This window comes from Arvicola amphibius, chromosome 8 (genome assembly GCF_903992535.2).
Source record: "Arvicola amphibius chromosome 8, mArvAmp1.2, whole genome shotgun sequence".
Classification (NCBI taxonomy): Eukaryota; Metazoa; Chordata; class Mammalia; order Rodentia; family Cricetidae; genus Arvicola; species Arvicola amphibius.
Genome location: NC_052054.1, coordinates 35,120,777 through 35,142,849, shown reverse-complemented (window position 1 = coordinate 35,142,849; position 22,073 = coordinate 35,120,777). Strand labels below are relative to the sequence as shown.

The following is a 22,073-nucleotide window of genomic DNA, read 5'->3' as shown; positions in this document are numbered from 1 at the left end:
CAGGCTCTTGTCGTCTAAAGGTGAATTCATCTACTCAGGGCACTTTAATTTTAGTGTGTTCTTGATTATCCTGGTTTTAATGTTTTAGACGTTAACTTTATAAGCTTGTTCAGCTTTAGGAAAAAATTCTGTCTAATATTTTTCATGAAATGAATAGAATTACATATTATTGTATGCAATTGTATGTTAACTGTGTATTAATAGAGAAAACTGAAAAGTAGCTCATTTATTTGGACTAGACGTAAAGATTTTCCTTCTTGTAGAAAGAAGCAAAAAAGTCCTTCAAGACTGTTGGTTGAAAAGTTAGCCATTGATTTAAACCCTTTATAAAAAATCCAATTTCAACAAATAATTGCAAATTCTCTCTTCACAGGATTATCATTAGTCATCCAGGCAGATTATTGTTTCTTAGAAAAAATCTTAGGTGGTGAAGCATTCATTTTAAAATGTATTAATTTCATGAGTGTATGTGAGCATTTTAATAATCTGTATTAATTGGGGGCAGAATGTTCCTGTTCCTCATGTGGCCTGACAGAGCCACTTACCCTGAGGCAGACTGGCACATCTGCTTACCTGAAACCTCAATCAGTTCATGCACAGCTATGCTAACACATTTGAAGGAGGGAGAGATAAGTGGCCTACACAGTATTATTGAGTGACAATTACACACCATTTTAGTATGTGGAATTATTTGAGATGAATTTGCCTGAAGACTGAAAGTATGGACAACTGAACTCCTCTTAAGCCCCTGTTGTATCATTCTGGGTTTCCTGAATGAAATAAAGAGATAAATAGACACACAACTCACTACAAATATAATAACTATGAATGTTTTTAGCTTAATTTTTGCTTTTAAATTTTACAGCCTCATTTCAAACCTCTTACACTTGGTGTCAGGCTTAAATTTGAGTTTAACAACACCATTATCAGTATATAGATAGTGATCTTTATTATAAGATCTTTAAATAAATGTGCCATAATTTTTGTGCACTAATTCAGACATTTGTGTAGAGTAAGAACCTGGTTCTATACGCCGTAGGAGAGAAGAAAGTGTTGTGTCCCTCTTCCTTATACACAGCCTTGCATTGACTTTCATCTAGTCAGCCCATGCTAGGCTCCTGCTTTCATGAGTAGTTTGTCTATAAATTTCTGGAGTTTCAAGATAGCTACAGACATTCTAAGTTCTTTGGCCATAACCTCTGTTTTTCATCAACAATTTTCATGGATCTTCCAAAAACACCAAGTTCTCTTCATTCATTTCTCTTTGTTGTTATTGTATTATGTTTTGTTTCTTAACTTTTCTTTAGTGGATAAAGATGAAACAACTGATAATCACAGGAACTGTGTCCATTAACTCAAGCAAAGAAACACAGATACCTCTACGAACCTCTTGAATTTTTCCCTAAGCTTGAAAATTCATGCTTCCAAAAATCCCTTCTTGTTTTGACATCAGGTCACTCTCACCAATTTAAAATACAATGGATCAAAAAGCACAATTTGGCTCATGTATCATTTTAAAGCAAAGAATACAAATGAGCTTTCAAAATACAGTTCATGTAATGTGGAGGTTGGGTCACAGCTGCTAGTAACGTTAAAATTCAAAGCATGGACAAAAACAGATATTAGAATATTGCCAAGATTCCTGCTGGCAATGTCTGGCTATAGTTTCCAAACTAATGGCAGTGTAGAGAAAGAAGCAGTGCACACAATAAGACAGAAATTAGATGGGTACCTGCTAGTCTCATAGGCTATAAGGGAAGAAGATTCAGAAGAGAGTGAGTTGGGTCAAGTCCTCCCTGAAGAATCTCCACTGCTGCTTATAGCCACTGGTCTTCATTGGTTTATTAGTCTTTTGTGAAGCACTTGAAGGAAAGACCTTCTTCCCCTCTTAAGGAGTCATAATTCATCCTGTTTTTATTTTTATCAAAAACACAATTATTTTATTCATTTGTGTTTGTGTCTGTGTGTGTGTGTAATTGGTGTCCATATGAATGTGTGTATGTGTGTGTATTTATGGAGAATGTAGGTACACACACCTATGTGTATGTGCAGGCCAGAAGAGGGTGTCAAAACTCTTCTTACAGCATTTGCATGATACCTTAGTTGTTAGATGATTACTAGGAGGAAATTTCTGGTCCTGATTGCACAACAGGCACTCTATTTATTATTATCATTATTATTATTATTATTATTATTATTATTTTATTACTTAAAAAAAATACCAATCCCAATTCCTATTTCCTTCCCTCCTCCCACTCCCCTCCTACTCCCTCCACATACTCTCCCACCCTATCCCCCTCCAATCCTAAGAGAGGGCAATGTACCCCGCCCTGTGGAAAGTCCAAGGCTCTCCCTACTACATCTAGGTTGAACAAGGTATACATCTAAAGAGAATAGGATCCCAAGAAGCCAGTACATGCAGTAGAGACAAATCCCAGTGTCATTACCAGTTTTCCCTCAGTCTGCCCATATGTCAACCACATTCAGAGGGACTAGTTTGTACCCATGCTTGTTTACTCCCAGTCCAGTTGGAATTGGTGAGCTACCATTAGCTCAGGCATACTGTCTCAGTGGATGAACCCCTCATGGTCTTGAATTTCTTGCTCATACTCTCACTTCTTCCACTCTTCAACTGGACCTTGGGAGCTCAGTCCAGTGCTCTGATGTGGGTCTTTGCCTCTGTTTCCATCTGTTGTTAGATGAAGGTTCTATGATGATATTTATTAAGATACTCATCAGTCTGACTCCAAAATAAGGCTAGTTCTGACACTCTCTTGCTTAGGGTCTTATCTGGGGTCATCCTTGTGGATTCCTGGGCATTTTTCTAGATCCAGGTTTCTTGCTAATACCATAATGGCTCCCACAATAAAGATACCTCTTTTCTTGCTCTCATATATGTCCTTCCTCCATCTCAACTATCCCATTCCCTCAAGTTCTCCTCAAACCTCCCTTTCTCCCCTTTCTTCTATCCCCTGCCCTCATCCCAATTTTTTTTTTTTTTGGAAATCAGTGTTTTGGATTCTCAGAAAACTTGGAATCAACCTACCTCAAGATACAGCAATACCACTCTTGGGAATATACCCAAAAGATGCTCAATTATACTACAAAAGCATTTGTTCAACTATATTCATAGCAGCATTATTTGTAATAGCCAGAACCTGGAAACAACCTAGATGTCCCTCAACAGAAGAATGGGTAAAGAAAGTGTGGCACATCTACACATTAGAGTACTACTCAATGGTACAAACAATGACATCTTGCATTTTGCGTGCAAATGGATGGAATTAGAAAACACTATCCTGAGTGAAGTAACCCAGAACCCCCCCCCCAAAAAAAAGCAACAAATTGGTATGTGCTCACTCATAAGTGGATACTAGGCATAAACAAAAGACATTGAGCCTATAGTTCATGATCCTAGAGAAGCTAAGTAATTGGTGAACCCAAAGAAAAACCTGGAAATTGGCCCACCTGGAAATTGGAAACAGACAAGATCATTGCACAATAGGCACTCTTAACCCCTGAATTGTCTTCCAAGCTTCATCTAGATTCCTTTAACTGTATACCACTGAGACTCAAAATTTCCAGAATATAAAAAGTGCAACACTTTTTGGTAGCATCTTTCTGAAGACCAAGGTACCAGGGAAAAAGAGAATCCTAAAAGTTCTGGGAGTCAGTCTTAAAGAAATCACTCACCAATGCATACATTAGACTTAGTTCTGAATCCTTCCCATATCTCATCTTTTGTAGGTGAGCAAAAATAATCAGCAACAGGATAGCACCCAGAGCTCTCCAAGTACCCAATTTACTGACTTGAGGCAGCATTGTACAGTATCACATTATTTTAGCAATGGCATAAAAAGGTATCTTTCTGTAATGCTTGTTGTGTTTTATAATTATCCTTGCACTGATAGATCCTTCTAAAGGACCCTTTTCTCCAATTACATGCTAAATGAAACTGCTTTCTAAATACTCCAATTATTGGAGAAGGAACATCTAGTTCAACACTGCATCAAATAAAGTAATTACATGATTGCCTGTTACATGTGTGGATGAGCAGCAAGAGTAATAGGACACAGAAAGTTTTCTTGGTTACAGTAGCATTCCAGATATTTTCTGTCATTTAAAAAGTTATTTTGAATTTTTTCCAGGCACTAAATTTAAAAAAAAAAGTTACCCTCCTACTAAAAACCAAGCCCGCACCCAATACAACCAGTCAACCAATCAACCAACAAATAAACAAAAACCATTTGCATATCGCATTGATATATTATGGACGTTGAAACCTAGAGGTCTCAGTAGTTGTTATAGTGGGATGTTTGCCTTCCTTGCTGCATACTGTAACAGATGGGACCCTTATTCATCTAGAATAAGGTATTAGCATTACTGATTTCTAAGAGTCTTTATATGTAAAACCCAAGAGACAGTTAATAAAAACAGCATAGGAAACATTAAAGAGCTATTCTGTTTGAGGCATTCAAAATGTGAAGTACTTAGAAAACTCTTAGAAATTTCCACATTCACTCTCTCAAGCCCTCAAAGAATGCTTCTATTCATTGTGTTTTTCAATAATGCTATTTACAACACTTTAAGAAGTTTATTCATAATAGTACATGCCAACAAATTTAATTAATGTTGCATGGGATGTAGAAGAATCCACAGAAAGCAGATGAAAGAGCAGTATTGTTTTGAAATGGTGCTCTTTTGATATTTTAAAAAGCAGCAACTGCTTTTCATGGCGCCTAATACTGGCTGTTATATTGAATTATAGAATGAGGCTCCGAGATACTTTGTTTAAAAAAGTTTTCATCTATTGTTTCAGAGCCAACACAGACGCTCTGAAAACATAAATCTATATCACAGCCCCAAGAGAAGTTGGCCTGTTCCTCTATCTGCTTGCTGAGCTGTTGTTAAACAAAGTTCCTTATCTATAACCTCAGTATATCCTTATTTTTCTTATGGACTAACTGTGATCTCTAATATGTTCCATTATCTTTTGTTTCTGTGTATCTTTAAAAAAATCTTTGCCCATTTTTCCCCCTGGAAGGAAAGATACCAACTTGAATATATGTGCAGCAGACAGGCTTTCCAAAAGTGTCCCCAGCATTTTGTGTTCATTATCTCACTATCACTTCCTTGTGCTGTCTTTGGAAAAAAAATTAGAAAGTGGAATATTAAAGAGTTTACTTACTTTCCTTAGACCATCAAAGCTGGTGAAGATAAGCAGCAGAGAAATGTATGTCTTGCTTCCTCCAAGTCATGCCTCCAAGTATGCCCTACCTAGTGTTGACTAGAATTCAGGTTCTTGCAAACAGAGATGGCCAGAGCTAAATGAAAACCAGGAACCTGAATGTTTTAGTGATTTTCATAACTCAGCTACATGCCATAAATGCTGAATTCTCACTGTCTCAAAATATTATTATTAAAATGACAGCAATTTTAAGGATGTAAAAGCCAAAGTCCTAGTTCCCTGAATCCTTAGAAATTAGCTGTTTCCCTTTCTTACCATTTTAAGGTCTGTCAAAGTTGCTTCAGGATTATAGCTATCTAAGAAGAGACAATGGCTGTGCAGTAGAGACCTGCCCTCCTTTATATTCCGTACCAGGATTTGTTGATGTATTCCTCAAGGAGGACTTCATTAACATATTATTTACTAGCATCTATTTAAAGGGAGATAATTCCTTAAGGCCAACCCAACACCTAAAATTTCAGAAAAGCAAATACTGCAGATAATGGAATCTGATCCACCTAGGTCATAGGAAGCCATCAGTAACTATAATCTCTACATTCGAGTTTAAGTAGAAGAATTACAAATTATGGGCTATCCAAGGCCACTCAGAATAGAAGAAACTAGGACTGCAGATTCAGTTCTATTGTAATGTGTTCTCCAAGTGTGTGATAGTCTTTGGGTCTAAGTTTTACAACCACAAAACAGTAATAACAGTAATCATTTGGTTGGAAAGTAGGACATTTGTGTTAATACAAGTAACATGAAGGATAGTAGGATGAAGAAAGAGCCCTCATGCTCCACCTCTCCTTGATTCCTCATCTTTAGAGTAAATGGCTTTAACATGGTATGAATACTTTTGTTTCAAATATATAAGTATTTCCAAATATTTATATGTGCATTCAAAGATATGTGTGTATCTAAAATTACAGAAATATAAACTTGAGGGCTACAGAGATTATTCAGTGGGCAAAGCTCTTGTGTGCAATTGTGAAGAATGAGGTTTAAATCCCCAGCACCCATCTAAACCCTGCATGAGCATGGTAGTCTAGTGATAACTTCAGCACTCTGAAGGCAGATACAAAGAAATGCTAGGGCAAAATGGTCAACAGATTAGCCATATTGGCAAGCTCTGTGTTCAGTGAGAGATTCTGCCTCAATGAATGTGGTAGAGAATGGTCAAGGATAATCCCCAACATCAATGTTGGGCCTGTGCACACTCACACACACACATACACACATGCGTATGCACACATACACATGGAAAAAAAACAAAACTCATAAATAATCTCACTTATATGGCATTCATGAGAGCAGAATGGCACAAGACCTTTCTGAACAGGTTAGACATCTTGGATGCTTCTTATCTTACTTGGTTTAGTCCGTTGGCCTCAAGGAAAAGACGGCATTTAAATTATTGGAAATAGTGACTAACAGAAGGAATTCACATTCTAACCTGCAGTTTCCCACACTTTGTCTAGCCAGAAAATACCAGCTCTAATTTCAATCATTTGAGGGATTGTGTGTTTTTCTCACTACCCATGGTTTGCCTACCTTTTAGAAAACATCTTCCAGAAACAGCAGCTGTGACCTAAATTGCCCCTTCTATAACAAGTTTCATATTTTAAGATTTCTTATCTAAGAGTATATCACAGGCACTATAATGAATTCATGGAACTCAAAAGCCAATACAGTTTCTCCAGAACATTTCTTTTAGGATACCCTCTATAACAAAGAAGGATCTTTAATCACATTGCTGGAAAGACCTGTCACCTGGTTCATCCTCGCTAGTGACCTCATCATCCAGTGACCTTAAAGCTTTCAAAATCCCTATATGGTATAGGATTTACCAGTCTAGAAATTATTATATTGTTTTATTGTTTCTGTTCATGGATTATCATTTCCATTCTAGAGAGATGGCATTTTATCTAGGTTGCATCTATATTTCTGTCTCTGATAGTACACAAAACTGTCACTTTATAATATCTGAACATTATTCTTTGAGACTTTCTTGCTGCCCTGCAAACACACATTTTCACAAACATTTAGCTCTCTCTCTACCCGCCCTCCCCCACCATCATTAAATTGTATGCAGATTTGAAAAGGTTACTGCTTCCCCTGTCTTCTGCCCCTGGGTTTATTCTGTCAAATATTAGCAGTGGTGCCTCTTCCTTCCCTGATTTTTAGATATTTACTTCTCATAAAGATAAAGCACAGAATCCCCCTCCATTTATTATGTTATAGTTTTAATCACTTGTTCACACGTCACTGGGATCTCTGCTCCATATTTTCTATGTGGGGATGCAGAGAAATCCACATTTATCGGTTCTTCCAAGAAGAAAAAGTACTTCCAAGTACTTTTTTAAGAGACTTTGTGTACATTATCCCATTTAATCACTGGTGTTTTGGGAATGTGCTTAATTCTTGCTCTTAATTCATAGAAAAGGAAACTACAGGCAGGAAGAAATAATCTTCCTAGGTTTGCACAAATGCTGGACCTACAATTTGAGCACAGGAATATGTCCCTGAAGTGCTATGCTGTGTTCGATGTCAAACAGTCTACAGTTTTTTTGAGGATTAGATGGATTTAAATAAACTTGTTTTTATTTTTAGTATATATTTTCTTGCCTCCAATATGAGGTGAGGAAATTGGTATGGAGTAAGTTTCTAGTGTTAATGCTGTAAGAGAACTTTAAAAACTAGGTGAAGCAATACTAATGAGTTGTTAGAGAACTCAAGTCTAGTCTTAACTCATTGCCTTCAAAGTCATGAATGTTAAAATGAAATAGCTTGTCTCAGCAAGAAGGTATTAAATATGAGCATGCAATACTAAAATCACTTTTGCAGAGCACAACTGAGTTATAAAACAAAATCTGAGATGAACTCTTAGATAGTGACCCTCTTTCTATTTGGCACAACTAAGAGAGAGCACTTTGGAACTCACAGCTGTGCCGTTGTCACTCATCCTCAGGTGTTCCAGATTGCCTATGTGATCGTGAAAGCAGCCAACTCCCCTCGACCCGGAAACTGGATTTTGGAACGTTCCCTGGATGACGTGGAGTACAAACCATGGCAGTATCATGCAGTGACGGACACAGAGTGCCTGACCCTCTACAATATCTATCCCCGCACCGGACCGCCGTCCTACGCAAAAGATGATGAGGTCATCTGCACTTCGTTTTATTCCAAGATCCATCCTCTAGAAAACGGAGAGGTAAGATGGAGAAGCTGTGCTGAAGCACATTGACTATGGTACAGTGCTCCCCCATCAGAGACATGCGCATAACAGTAATTAATGTCAGGAAGGTTTTAAATGGGATTTAGCAAAAGTAGATTTAAACGTGTTATTAAATCAAGAAGAAAACCCAAGGTGATTAGAATGCTAACCACCTTCCTGTGTCTCCCCTCTCCAATAAAGATCAGAGATGAGGAAATGGGTTTTAGTTAGGAAGCCAGAGATTAATTTTACATCTTAGGATATTCCTCACAATGGCAATTGTTAGTGACGAGGGAAAGACTGAAGACTGAAAGAAAGTTCCGCAGTATACACACAGTCTGAGGTGAGAGACAAGAGAGGGGAATTGTAGAAAGCAAGAAAACAAACCCAAAAACCCCATAATCGATATAAAATGAAATTTATGTCATGTTTTATATGAATTTCTGCTGTCACCATGGAGGGCTGCAGTATAATGTTATCGCTTTAGTGAAACCTTCCTGAAAGTTTCTGTGAAGGTGCTTCAGCTCTCAATTATATGCAAGTATTCATAATTCATAATTCAGGAGTGTTCAGTTGCCCCATACTGCGTTTCCTTTTTTCTTTTTCAGTTTTGGGGATAATATTGTAGATTTTATTCATTAGTTTTAAGCCATGGATCCAGGTTATGACTTGCATTATGCTACTTGTGTGTTCTTGGTCCAATTGCTTAAATTCCCTGTGCCTCAGTTCCACCTCTCATAAGTTAGGGACACTAGAAATAGTTAAACATTAGCTGGTGAGCATGATCAAGTGTGTTGTAACCATAGCTGTTTTTAAACCATACCTTACATATGCTTAGAATACTTCTATTAGCCCGGCTTAAACAAAGTCCATTTGACAACTGAGAGTTGAGGAGCTCATGCAAGTTGATGACACGCTATTGAAAGTAAAGTCCGTGTGGATATGCGATAGTGGGAGACAGAGATGAGTGATTTGTAGACGTGGATGGGAGAACACAATGCCCAACAACCACGCATGCTGCAGAGTACCCACTGAGTACTTACTATTCCTTGGTGTGATACGGATCTGGTGGAGATGTAGCTGAGGTTATTGGGCTACACAGAAAGGAATTGTCCTGCGAACTGCTAGCCTGGAAAAGATCCAGATTGAAATTGTATTTCTGGTGAACGCATATTTCAGCATCACAAAGTCCTAAGGAAAACAATCTTATGTGGGATACAGTCTGTACCCCATCCGCTACTCTCTCCCCAGTCCAGTATCTGAGGACCATGTCATCTTCTGTGAATACTTCCAGATAAGCTACATTCCTATTCCATTATCCCTACCATAGTCAATCTGGATCGCCTCTAAATGCTTTTGGGGATGAAGTTCGGGTTTTCAAATGTCTGCCAGACTCCTTTTCGGCAATTTAATCCTACAAATTCAAAATATTACTCTTATTCTATCTCAAACTTCATGCTCAAAAACAACATCTGTGATGGAAAACCCCATTCCAAATGGTGTACCCATCAAATATCTCAATCTGAGAAATGACAAGAAGTCAAATGCACTAAGTCAAACAGCTGTTCAACCTTTGTGCCCAGAGATGGCTAATTCAAGGACAGTTTGTTTTAGAGAGAGAAAAGTGTGGCATGCAGAAAATATATGGATGTGAGTTGAATTTTATTATTCTCCTTTTCTCTTCCAGTTTTTACCTAGGTCTAACAATTATCTAATTCTTTACCTTTTAAGATATGCTCCAATTCAGATGTTGGTTGAACAATATAAAGTGTACCTAGGTAGCTATGTAATGTATAGTTATGTGAGTAGCTCCTCCTTACACATTATAGATGGTTTTCTAACATTTAGATGGATTCAACCTTCCAACAGGAACAAAGTCCTTTGTTTTCTTGCTTGTTTTGTTTCTTTTCTAGTTATTTGGGGGTGGTTTATAGACACATTGCCATTTAAATATATGACATACTTTGAATATATCCCTCACTGTCTCACTACCACTGGCTATTAACCTCTCATTTGTCTCATCAGTTTCCTTCAACTAGACAGCTCTATTTTCATGACATGTATCTTAGGTATAATGTGATTTATCTCTGAAATCTAGGATCTACAGATTATACTCCTTTGTTTCTTCAACTGCCTGCCATCTTTATAGACGAGACAACATCCACTAAAAGGTTAGAGAACCCTTTCTCTAGAAGGACAATGTAAGGGACAGTATTTCTGTCCTTCTCCTAAGGTCCTAAGGACAAACCAAAGAACAGTTCCATCAAAGCTTACCCTGGGGGAACCAATGAAATTTTTGGAATTGAAGATCGTGAATGAGGGCTTTCTTGCAGAAGCATGGGAGAAGACTCTAGCAGCCATGCTGGAAAGTCTCACTCAACATGCAGGATGATTTTCCTATAGCTGCATAGACCAAGCCCCCTTTCAGTTAACATCCCCATTCTATATATTCTATCAGAGCATATCCTTTGGACACCAAGGCCACATACAGTTAATATAGAATTGCATACAAATGGCCAGGAGGAGTAGCCAGGATCTCAAGTGAAGGTCTACTGCTCCCCACAGTACCTCCTTCAAGGAAAATGGCAGTAGTCAAGAAGTCTAGGATGATAGTGGCTTGTAAACAGACACAACTGGTCTAACGAATGACTGCTGTTTATCTGAAAGGCCATTCCTCCACACCACTACTCAGTGAAAAAGACTAAGCAAAGGTAATCCAGATTTTCCTGTTATGTGCTTCCTCGAGTCTCTTTGACTCTTACAGGAACAAAGCTGAAGTAAGGAACAGAGACATCCAATACTCCCAACAGAATGATAGGATTTAAGAATAAGACAAGCCAGGTGATGGTGGCGCATGCCCTTTAATCCCAGCAGAGCCAGGTGGATCTCTGTGAGTTCAATGCCGGCCTGGTCTACAGAACAAGTTCCATAACAGGTTCCAAAGCTACACAGAGAAACCCTGTCTCAGAAAGCCATATATATATATATATATATATATATATATATATATATATATATAAAATACCAGCTTCTCCTAGACTTTCCCCCTTATTTTATGGAATTCACTTTGTGGAACATGCGACTTTCAAAAAGAAAATTGATCAAGAGAAGCAAACATGATTCTGTGAGTGCTCCCGCATATATTGCTCCTTTTGGGCTTTCCTCTCCAATTCCAATTGAAAACAAATGAACACATATTTGTCACTTTTTGCCTTACACTTGTGTGTCTCACTTGAGAGTCTATAACCTTTGTCCATTTCCTTTTTTGTGTATTTCTGTAAATATTATGATATACTTTAATGTATTAAATTGTGCTCAGAGCTGGGTATAAACTATTGAAAGTATTAACAGACTTGGTTTATGGTAACTTTCAATTTCTAGAATTTCTCTGGTTCATATCCAAATAGAAGTTTAGAGTTTCTAGGTTTCTCCTGCAATTTTATGTTTATTAACCATTTAATTTAGGGAGTTAGAGATATGGGTCAGTGGTTAAGAGAACACACTGTTCTTGAAGAGGAGCTGAGTTCAACTCTCAGCACCTGAGTCAGACTCACAGCTGTGTGTAACTCCAACTTCAGGGAATATGATGCCCTCTGGCTGCTATTCAAACCCACACTGACATGGCCATAAACACACATATATTTAAAAATAAATAAAATTAATTTAATAGTATAATTTGTGTTGAATGTAACAGTATCATGTCTTTATTTCCTAGAGTACAATGTTATACTTATTTGAAGATTTTGTCTAACAACACAATGCCTGGCCTTTGGAGATGTATTTTGTTGCCCAGTTACTGTCTGGTTCATTTTATATTGTCTATATCCACATATTCCTCATTACTTTGCAGAACAAAATTGTATTTGAAAAGTGTTTATGGAAATAATTGAAGGCCTGGGATATAATCTTCCTGTGAGGGTTTTCTGATGCTTCTACCCACCCCACATAGCAATCTGGATGCTCTTTAAACAGTTTACGGATTTAAATTCCTGGGACACTCAGATGAATAAAGCCTTGGCAGAACCTGGTGACAGCTGCTCTAATTCCAGTTGCACTCATTCCTGGGCATCCTGTCTTTGGTGTTCAAGCCAATAGACATGGAATCTACTAAGTCTTGAGCCCTCAAACTTTAGGATCCAACTTTTACTCTCTTAAGCAGAACCACCAAAGCATTTCTCAGTCTTTTCTCTGTCTCCAGGACAGGAACATGCTCACAGGACTGAACTCATCACAATGCACCAGCACCTCTCTAGACATTATTTTTCATCCTCTTGATAGTGTTCAGATGGTTTTAAACAGATTTCCTTGTGTATTTTATGTCATTTGGTGCTTGTCATTGGAAATGTTTGTCTTGGTTATTTAACACAAGAGAAAGAGAATCAAAGTCATTTATGAATTTTTTAAATTTTGGAATTGTGTTAAATTTACATAATTTTAAGATGCAGAGAATCATGACATAGTTTTACACAATGCTGCTATAAGTAATGTCTTACATAAGCCTTGTCAAAGCAAAATAGTCAAACTTCATTAGTACAGCATTATGAAGCAAAGTCCTGACTTTATTCAGATATTGCTAATTTCTCCATTACTGTCTGTTTTTCTCTTTTGGAATTCAAATCAGGACATAACATTGCATCCAGATTTGAATTCTCCTTCATAACATCTGATCTGTAATAGTTCTAAGAGATATTTTCAGACCTGTTGAAAAGGTATTTCATAGACTGTTATTCAGTTAGGAACTGCCTGATGTATTATAATTAAATTGACCTTCTAGGTTTGAGGAAAGAATTCCATGGAAGAAGCAGCTGTCACTTGTACCTCATATTTAATTTCATGTACATTTTCTCTTTATTCATTCATTCATAAGATTATGGTTTTAGATAACTTTTCATTTGGAACAACAGTGTCTATATGTTCACCACAATCTCAAATATGTGTTTTTGACTAAGCATAGAATAATCACTTTTATTCAGAACTTCATAATATCCTTTAAGTATAAAGTGAAGTCATAATTAAGGAAAAAGATATTATTAAAGTTTATCAATGAAAAAGACATGATGAAATAAACACATCTTCATTATAATACACCTATATAATTATTTCCTTAGGTTTAAGAATAGAGTATGAATAGGATATCATTTTCCCATAACCAGTGTCCAAGCCAATGATGTAGGTTATATTATTACTTGTTTGGAGACATTTGGAGACATGCCAAACCCTCAAGTCATTCTAGAACATCATTTCAGGAAGATAATACACCATTGTTAGGTTAAAAGATAGCTAGGTTAATTCATCAGTAATCTTATAAAGGCCAGACCTTGAGTCTAACCTCTGTGCCCAGGATTTGGTACCGCCTTTGTTCAAGCTATCAATCCTGACTTCTAGCTTTTCTCTGACCTTTTCTGTCTTGGCTGCATCATGCCTGCCTGTTTATTTGGAATTTTTTGCTCCAGCACCTGACTTATTACCTTCGCTGGTTTTTCTCAGCACAGTCTACATGGTTTTCAAGAGATCAAGAAATGTTTACCATGTGGCTTTACCATGAGAGAACTTCAGGGTTGCACTAAGTTCCCAAGATAACAAGGTTCAACTACTAGCAAGAAAGAGATTAACTCTGCATGCTGGGCTTGAATCCCAAGGGAGCAGTGAAGCTCAATGTGAGCTGTGATAATGCTGGTGCATCAAGTATTAGGGCCTGGCATAGGAGGGAGATGGAGGACCACGGGGGGCGGGGAGGGATAACCTGTGTGTTGTTACTCAGGCTGAAAACCATGGGAGGCATTGGGGAAAAAAAGCCTTTAGAGTTTAATTTTAGAAAAGTCATTTTGTGTCATCAGTGCTGAGAGGACTCAGCAGGAATTTGCTTTCCTCTGGTCAGAAAGAATGATCTGGAATTTAGTAATAGGCATTGCAGGGTATGAAGCAGCAGACCACAGGGAGTCTCCATTAGTTTGTGATTCCAGCCACAGGAGAGAGCTCTAATTGGCACCCATATGCAGACATGCCTCCCCTCTGAGATGCAAAGACTCCCTCTACCATCCTACAGAGAGGACTGCATCTGTGGGAAAGCAGTTGCTGGAGAAACCACTGCGAACTGTTACAAGGACGGCCACTTGAAGCCACCACTGAGAAGGTGGATTCACTTGTAAATCTCATAAACTATTTCCTAAAGATTATTTTTTGGGGGGTTAGAGTCTTGTAGGTTAAGTGCATATGAGAAGGACTTGGGAAGCATGTTTTAAACATGTTCTCCTGGTGCCTCTGATTCTGAAGTCTCTACTACCTTGCTGTTCAGACAACTCCAGCTTCTGCAGTCCCTGGATAAGAACACAGTAAAGGGTTACTTAAGGAAAGAACGTTGGTAATTTGTAACTGAAAGAAGACAACAGCACATTGTTCTCAGGAAATCTAATAGGAGGTAGTGACCATAGTCTTTGGTGGTTTAGATCAGGGTAAATAACTATACTGGGTTATTGATGGTTGAATAGGTGGAGGAGGGAAAAATTGTATTAATAATGTTGAGGAGAATGCTCTGTATAGATAGAAAATTTTTAGGAATCCAAATGTCAAAATTGTAATCAGTGTTTTTTTAGGCATAAGCAATGTTTCCTGTCCTGTGGCTGGATTATTACTCTTAATTTATTTGCATTGTAACTGAATATTCATGGTTTCCATGGTGATTTTGCCTCAACTTTCTCATACCCATACTTTTATGTTATTGACAAATGATTTTCTTTCCTTATTACTACAAGCCTTCCCGCCACACAGGAGTGCAACTTAATGGGACTTAGATTCTTTTTGAGTTTGCTTTTGAAATGTGGCAATCTCACATAAAAATCCCTGGAGGCACCATCATTAATTCTTGAAGACACTTCTTTTGGAAAACTGTGTTTATAGTTTTGATATTATTTTGATTTCTTATGTGACAGAATTTTATATAGTAAGACAGAATATTTTTCATTTTCTTTTCATCGCCTGATATTATGCTGATCCTTAGAATTGAAAATTACTAGAGAAAGAAGACAGAAATCCAGCACATTAAAAAATGTTTCAGAAATTCTCCTTTGATGTAATTTTGTCATGGATATAGTATGATTCCATGTGTGAGCTTCTATGAAAAGGAGGAATTATCCCTTTTAAGTGACCCTTGGAATTGTTCCCTTGGGAAGAAGCAGAAAGACATTATCAATTCCTCTCTGTTAAAAACAAATATTAAAGAAAATAATTATTTAAAATTTCCATATATCTTTCTCTGTACATAATTGTCACAATGATCACCTTTGGTTAATCAACAGCCTATAACATGGAAACCCTCTGAGAAACAATGTTTACTCTCCAGCTGTAATACAGAGAGCCTTTGAAATAATTTGTTTATAAAGTATTACACACATAAATAATATAAATAATTTATTTAAGGTATTTTTATTCATTGTGCTTCAGAATACACCTTTCTAATAAAGATAAAATTGGGGAGATTGCATTCTTTCTTTTTCATTTTAGACCTTACACTTTTCCTTCATGTACACACATTAAAAATAGTGTGCATAGTAAACAGCAAGTGCTTTTTAAATTCACATAGTATCTTTGCAAATAAAGGTAGTCAGAGGAACCGATTAATAAGAGTCAATTCTTGGGAAGATAACATTAATATAAAAGAGAGTAGTTATGGAGTTGACTGTATCAGCACCTGCTGAAAAGTACAAACCTGTTGCAACCCGTGAGAAAGTAAGAAACTGTGGGAGGTGGCACACTGATACTGAATGCTCTCACTTGATGGGACTGGCATAGCTCTGCCAGCAAGTAGCAATGGGACTTGCAGGGACAAGCTAACAACCAATATGTGTCTATCATATTCTATGGCCAGAGTGAAGGTCCTAATAGTTTATTGCAATGATTCCATATAACCCGTATAACATGACAGATGGTACATGTTTACTATAGCCCATCCCCCGTCTTAGAAAAACTGTGCTGGATGGAGAGCAGGGAGCGTCCAGAAGGACCAGGTAGTAGTGCTTTGTGGAGAGCTTGTGGGGCTGTAAAACCATACTGAAAACATGAGTGAAGCAAACAACTTGTCTACATAGAGAATAAACTATGGATCTCTGCATCTGCTTCCATAAGCTACTATGGTGACAATTAAGGTAATCATCAATCTGATTACAGGGGAAGGGCAGTTAAGGCGCCCTCTTCTGTAGTGAGGAGCTGCGTGCAGGCCTGCTTTTCGTCCTGCCCGGCTCCCAGCTGCCTGCTAGCTTATGTCCCGAAATAACAACACACAAACTGTATTCATTTAAACACTGCCTGGCCCATTAGTTTCAGCCTCTTACTCACATCTTGATTAACCCATATCTGATAATCTGTGTAGCACCACGAAGTGGTGCCTTATGGGGAAGATTCTAGCATATGTCCATCTTGGGTCGGAGCTTCATCGCTTCTGACCCAGAGAACAGAGGCATGATGATTTATTAACTTCCCTTTCTAGCATTCTGTTCTGTCTACTCCACCCACCTAAGGGCTGGCCAATCAAATGGGCTGGGCAGTTTCTTTATTAAGTTTAGGAAATCAACTCAGACAGAAGACCCTCCCACATTACTCTCCACTATTGCTTAGATTCTTAGCTGGGAAAGAGGGAAATGGGATTGGTATATAAAATAAAAAAGATTGTTTCAAAAAATAAAATAAAGGAAAAAAGAATGAACTGTAAGGAAGAGAAGAGAAGAGGGTCTTAAGTGCTCTTGTGAGGTTAGCACCAAACCAGGGAGATAATAATAGTTCTAGTTCTTATAGCAGTTGACTTTTATGACAGATGTTATCTGATGGGTGTATAAATAGAAACTCACATATAGCAGGCTCATGCACTGTGCTTATATGTGAGGGAACCAGTATCATCTCTATACTACCAGTGGATGTGTGAAACCACAAGTAGAACTGAACCCCATGCATGTGATGTTCTTTTTTATTATAGGCACATATTTATAATAAAGTGTAATGTATGAATAGGCAGGGTAAGAGCAACAACCCTAAACAATAAAATAGAGCAATTATAATAGCATGCTGTATTACAATCACCAACATTATGATTCTTGTGTCTTGGGTCATTATTTGTTTACGTTAAGGACACATTTAATGTAAGCTCAGTGGACACAATCAAACTAATTTCAAAGAGATGTTTCCTTAGTGACTATGGGGCAAGAACACACACAGTGTCATACCAGGATGGAACAGGGTTATGTGAAGTCTTATCATGCCAGTGGTAACTAACATCAACACACAATTTGAAATTTATTAATTGTTTCTGAGATTTTTGATGTAAAGTTTCTGGACTATTGTTTCAATTACCCATGGAAAGCAAAATATGGATAAATGAATCTACTTTCTTTACAACTGAGAAGAAAGTGACATCAAGAAGGTGAGTAACTTTTCCAGGGTTCATAGCAACCACATAAATTTTGGATCTGATTTGATTCTATGAATTTTCCTGTGTGTGGAGTTTTCTGGAATACATGCTGGGAGTCCCAACCCTCTGACAGCCCCTTTCTTTGTATGTGACCATGTTTAGGTCTGACTTTCATTGCAGTGCATTTTTGCTTCTGAGTTCTCATTCATCTTGTAACATTTAAAATCAGCTTTAAATTGCTGAGCAAATAGGCCATTGATGGAATGACAGGTTTTTGTTGGAGGAGACCGCTTGTTTCATTCCCGGCTGCTCAGCCCTGAAATAATCAAACAGAAACTATATTATTTAAAACACTGCTTGGCCCATTAGCTCTTGCTTCTTATTGGCTAACTCTTACATATTAATTTAACCCATTTATAGTAATCTGTGTATTGCCACGTGGCTGTGACTTACTGACTAAAGTTCTGGGTTCTATCTCTGGCGGGGCTACATGGCTCCTCCTTGACTCTGCCTTCTTCCTCCCAACATTCAGTTTAGTTTTCCCTGCCTATATATTTTCTGCTCTATCAACAAGCCTAAGACAGTTTCTTTATTCACCAATGGTATTCACAGCATACAGAGGGGAATCCCACATCAGGTCTTATATGGTTTGGTGGGTCTCATCAGTTCTATTTAACATCACCAAGAAAGTTTGATAGGCTTCCAGTTAAAATGTGAATCCCAAAAAACAAACAAAGAAAGTTAGTAGATGAATTAGCATCTTTATCATCAGGACTATTAGCAGTACCTTTTTCTGTGGATTTGCTTTGTGGGTTTTAAAGTACTAAGCCATATATTTTCCTGTGGAGCTTCATCTTAGCATTGGAGAGATTTGAAGCTCATATTTTAGTATTCTCACTTTAGAGCTAGAGCCTAAGGAAGGTGTTTGAAGTCATGAAGTGACTTAAGTTCAACATTAATATCCGGTCCAGATCTTCTGATGGTGAATTGCATAAACAAAACCCCTAGGTCCAATCAGCCATTTTCTAAATGTGTGTGTCTATTGGTTCCAAAGGCTTGTGCAACACTGTATGGATAGTTAAGCGCCAGCCAACTGTGTCTGTTGGGGAAACTGGAAGGTGTGTCCATGTCCATTAATCAGTCTCACACAGGAAAGATAATGTAGTATTATCTTTATTGCCAAAGTATTGTTGAAAATACACAAAGGAACTTGAAGCTATTAAAATAAGCTCTGCTCCATAGGGAAACTGTTTCGACACTCAAGCTGTTATCAAAAGTCCTTGAGACAAATAACCCAGGAGCAGAATGGTTATGATTACACTTTATAAGCTAGCATAGAAAGATACCAGGAGCTACTACAACAGGCCGCCTACTGAGAGTTGAACTGGTGCAGAAGGAAAATCCTGCTGCAGAGCGTTCTGGCCTGAGGACCTGTATCATTTTGCACCATACCAGACTAACTGCAACCAAATATTTTTACTGAAAATATATGAACTAATAGCTTTGCTGAATTCTGCTACCTGGGGAGTATACAAGACACAGGGTTTACATTCCCCTGATGGGAAGCAAAAGTCCCGAGAGCTATTTTGTGAAAGAGAATGACCAACCTGGTAAGACAGCAATTTAGGGAATCACATTTTCCTCCTGCAAATCTGCTCTTAATTTTCGTTCAGCAGGAATTAATTATCTTCCTATTCTACTGATAAGTGCCTTCTAAACCCAGCCCCATTGTTAGGTCCAGTCACATGAAATTGCCAATATTAAACTATTTTTAGTCAACAAAATGAAGTTTCATACGATTTAAACTACTGTATGCAAAAGCCTGGATAGGCATATGCATAGAAATTTAAACTATCTTAAGTATAGACTAATTGTAGAGAATGTTTTCACTGATATCACCAAAAAGATATCAAACTCTCTGCTAAAACAGTAATTTGTAATAACCTAGGATAGAGACTTTATAAAGGTATTCTAATGGCTGAATTAGTGATATGGTAATAATAAGCTCAAGAAAGCCATATCAGATATGTTTTTTTATTTTATGGGGAGGGGCAGAGGAGGACAAAAAAATAGCATTTCCATAGGCTTAATCGGCTTCTTTCAGATGTTGTGGATAGCTGAGGGATGTTGACAGAATACCGGCTATAGGCAATGAGTTTAGGCTCTTGTTTAGCCTTATGTACTACAACGTGTGAATCTGCATATCCGTACTTCCAGAATGTTGCAGTTCCCTTATATGTAACACAGTCACACACATAGACATTCAAATACCAGGATTGACAGCTGCCATCTTTGAATCAGCATTTCATCTATTTTTTAACCTGATAGCCCCTTACAGCGACAATCCCCTATTCTCAAGACATATTACCTTATTGTAAGATTATTGGTGAAAACTCTCAGATACTGTCAAGAAAAGTGTCTTTGCTCTTTGGAAAAGAAAAATCATAGCAGTGGTTTAATTTTGCTGTCTTTCTTATCACCATATTATTTCCATGGATGAAAAGCCTTTTGCTTTTCATTCCTACAATTTGTTATGTTGTACTCAGTTATCTCATAGCAAGATAAAGTTTCATGTTGAATTAGCTGTGGGAGAGCAGCTTACATTTTTATCACTTCTAAGCAAATGTTTTACTCAAAAGATAGGACACCAAAAATGTGGTTTGAATACAGCTTTAGTTCATCCAAAAAACGGCTCACCATTGTAAAATTAATCACGAGTTTATATAGCATGAGTAGGAGTTGATCTTTTATTTTTCCATTTAGTAAATACTGAGAAGCATCCACAGGACAAACACTGTCTTGGGTGCAGAGATTAAAGTGTGTTATATTTAGAATCTTAATATAGGACATGAAATGCGGCAGAGAAAACATCTCAGAGTTTGGAAGATGGTGGCAAAGATATTTCAGGTACTGAAAGACATAAGAAAGAAATACAGGGAGGAAGGGAGGGAGGGACCAAGAGAGGGAGAGAGAGAGGAATGAATGAATGAATGAATGAATGGGAATGGCAGCCACCTGTTTGGGAAACTGAGTGTTTGAGTGGTCAGAGGTGGTCTGTGTCCTTAGGAATTGCTTTGATTCAAGATGATTATTTCAGCTTCTGAATCACTGGATAAATGATTAAAGGTGCTCTCTGTACTGATCTGTAAAACAATCCAAGAGCGAGAAAACTCCGGCTTTCAACTTACACTTAGAGGAAAGCAATACAAGATAAAAGCCACTGACTTTGCTGAAACATATACAGATTTGGAGAGAAATCCTTCCTCATGCAATGGTCCCAGTTAAGTTATTGCTGAAATAGAAGTGGGGATGATTATGAGTACAAGGGACAAAGCATTGTCCCTTGCTTTGCCTTTATTTTCATGGGGTGCTCACATAATGTGGGGTGTGCTCTTCATGGTGAAGAACTCCATCACTAGAAGGCCAAAGCTTTAGAACCCTCGCTTTCCCTTGGTGATTTGATAATCTTTATCATTAATTGATAACCTTTTAATAATTCCTCGAACAAGCTTATTTGACTCATAAGTTACTGTCAGAGATAAGCTCGTACAGTTGTCTGAAAGGGGCATAGTCTCCTTCCCAGGGAACCATGCTAAGAAAGTCATATGTATTTCTCTTAATGGTGGGTACATAAAAGGGTTAGAGAAGCAAGGAACCCAGATATGGAGAGAACGGTCATCAACAGAGCACCTAGCTTTGTGTTCACATGCAAACTGCAGTACCTGGAGCTATGAAGTTCTCTAGGTACTAATTCCATTCACCAAGCTAAACTACTGAGGCCCAGCTTTTTATGTGGGCCACTTAAATCCAATAACACCATGGACAGTGATGTTGCAGTCAATCACAGCATAAGCCATGATTGATTAATAAGAACATAGGAGATCTGAAAAATTCTTAACACCTCGTGACATTGTGGATGACATAGCATCCTTTCATAACACATTAGTCATGCCTGTGGTGTTGCTGCTATAGTAGACCTACTACGCTGCTAATTGTACAAATGCAAAATGCATTTGATGCCATAAAATACAATGTACTCAGTGTTAATAACGGGTGACTACTTCTGTTTGTGTGTTTTCAAGCCATTCAGCATTACCTTAAGGTATACTCTTTCTAGTTATTAAACAACAATTAATTGCTCAAAAAATACCCCATGCTTCATGTAACTTGTGCTTTCTGTTTCTTCCACTGTGCTATTTTCTGTTTGATTGAATCATTGAATCTGAGCAAATATG

At 37.7% G+C, this 22,073-nt stretch overlaps 1 protein-coding gene across 2 annotated transcripts in view; it reads left to right on the top strand.

The window, feature by feature from the left end:
* Lama2 (laminin subunit alpha 2) overlaps positions 1 to 22,073 on the top strand; it is a 594,199-nt gene that overhangs the window by 180,882 nt on the left and 391,244 nt on the right. For both annotated transcript variants that reach the window (XM_038339597.1, XM_038339596.1), the window contains exon 4: positions 8,196 to 8,438. In XM_038339597.1, the coding sequence (XP_038195525.1) occupies positions 8,196 to 8,438 (243 nt within the window). The remainder of the gene's footprint in view (positions 1 to 8,195; positions 8,439 to 22,073) is intronic.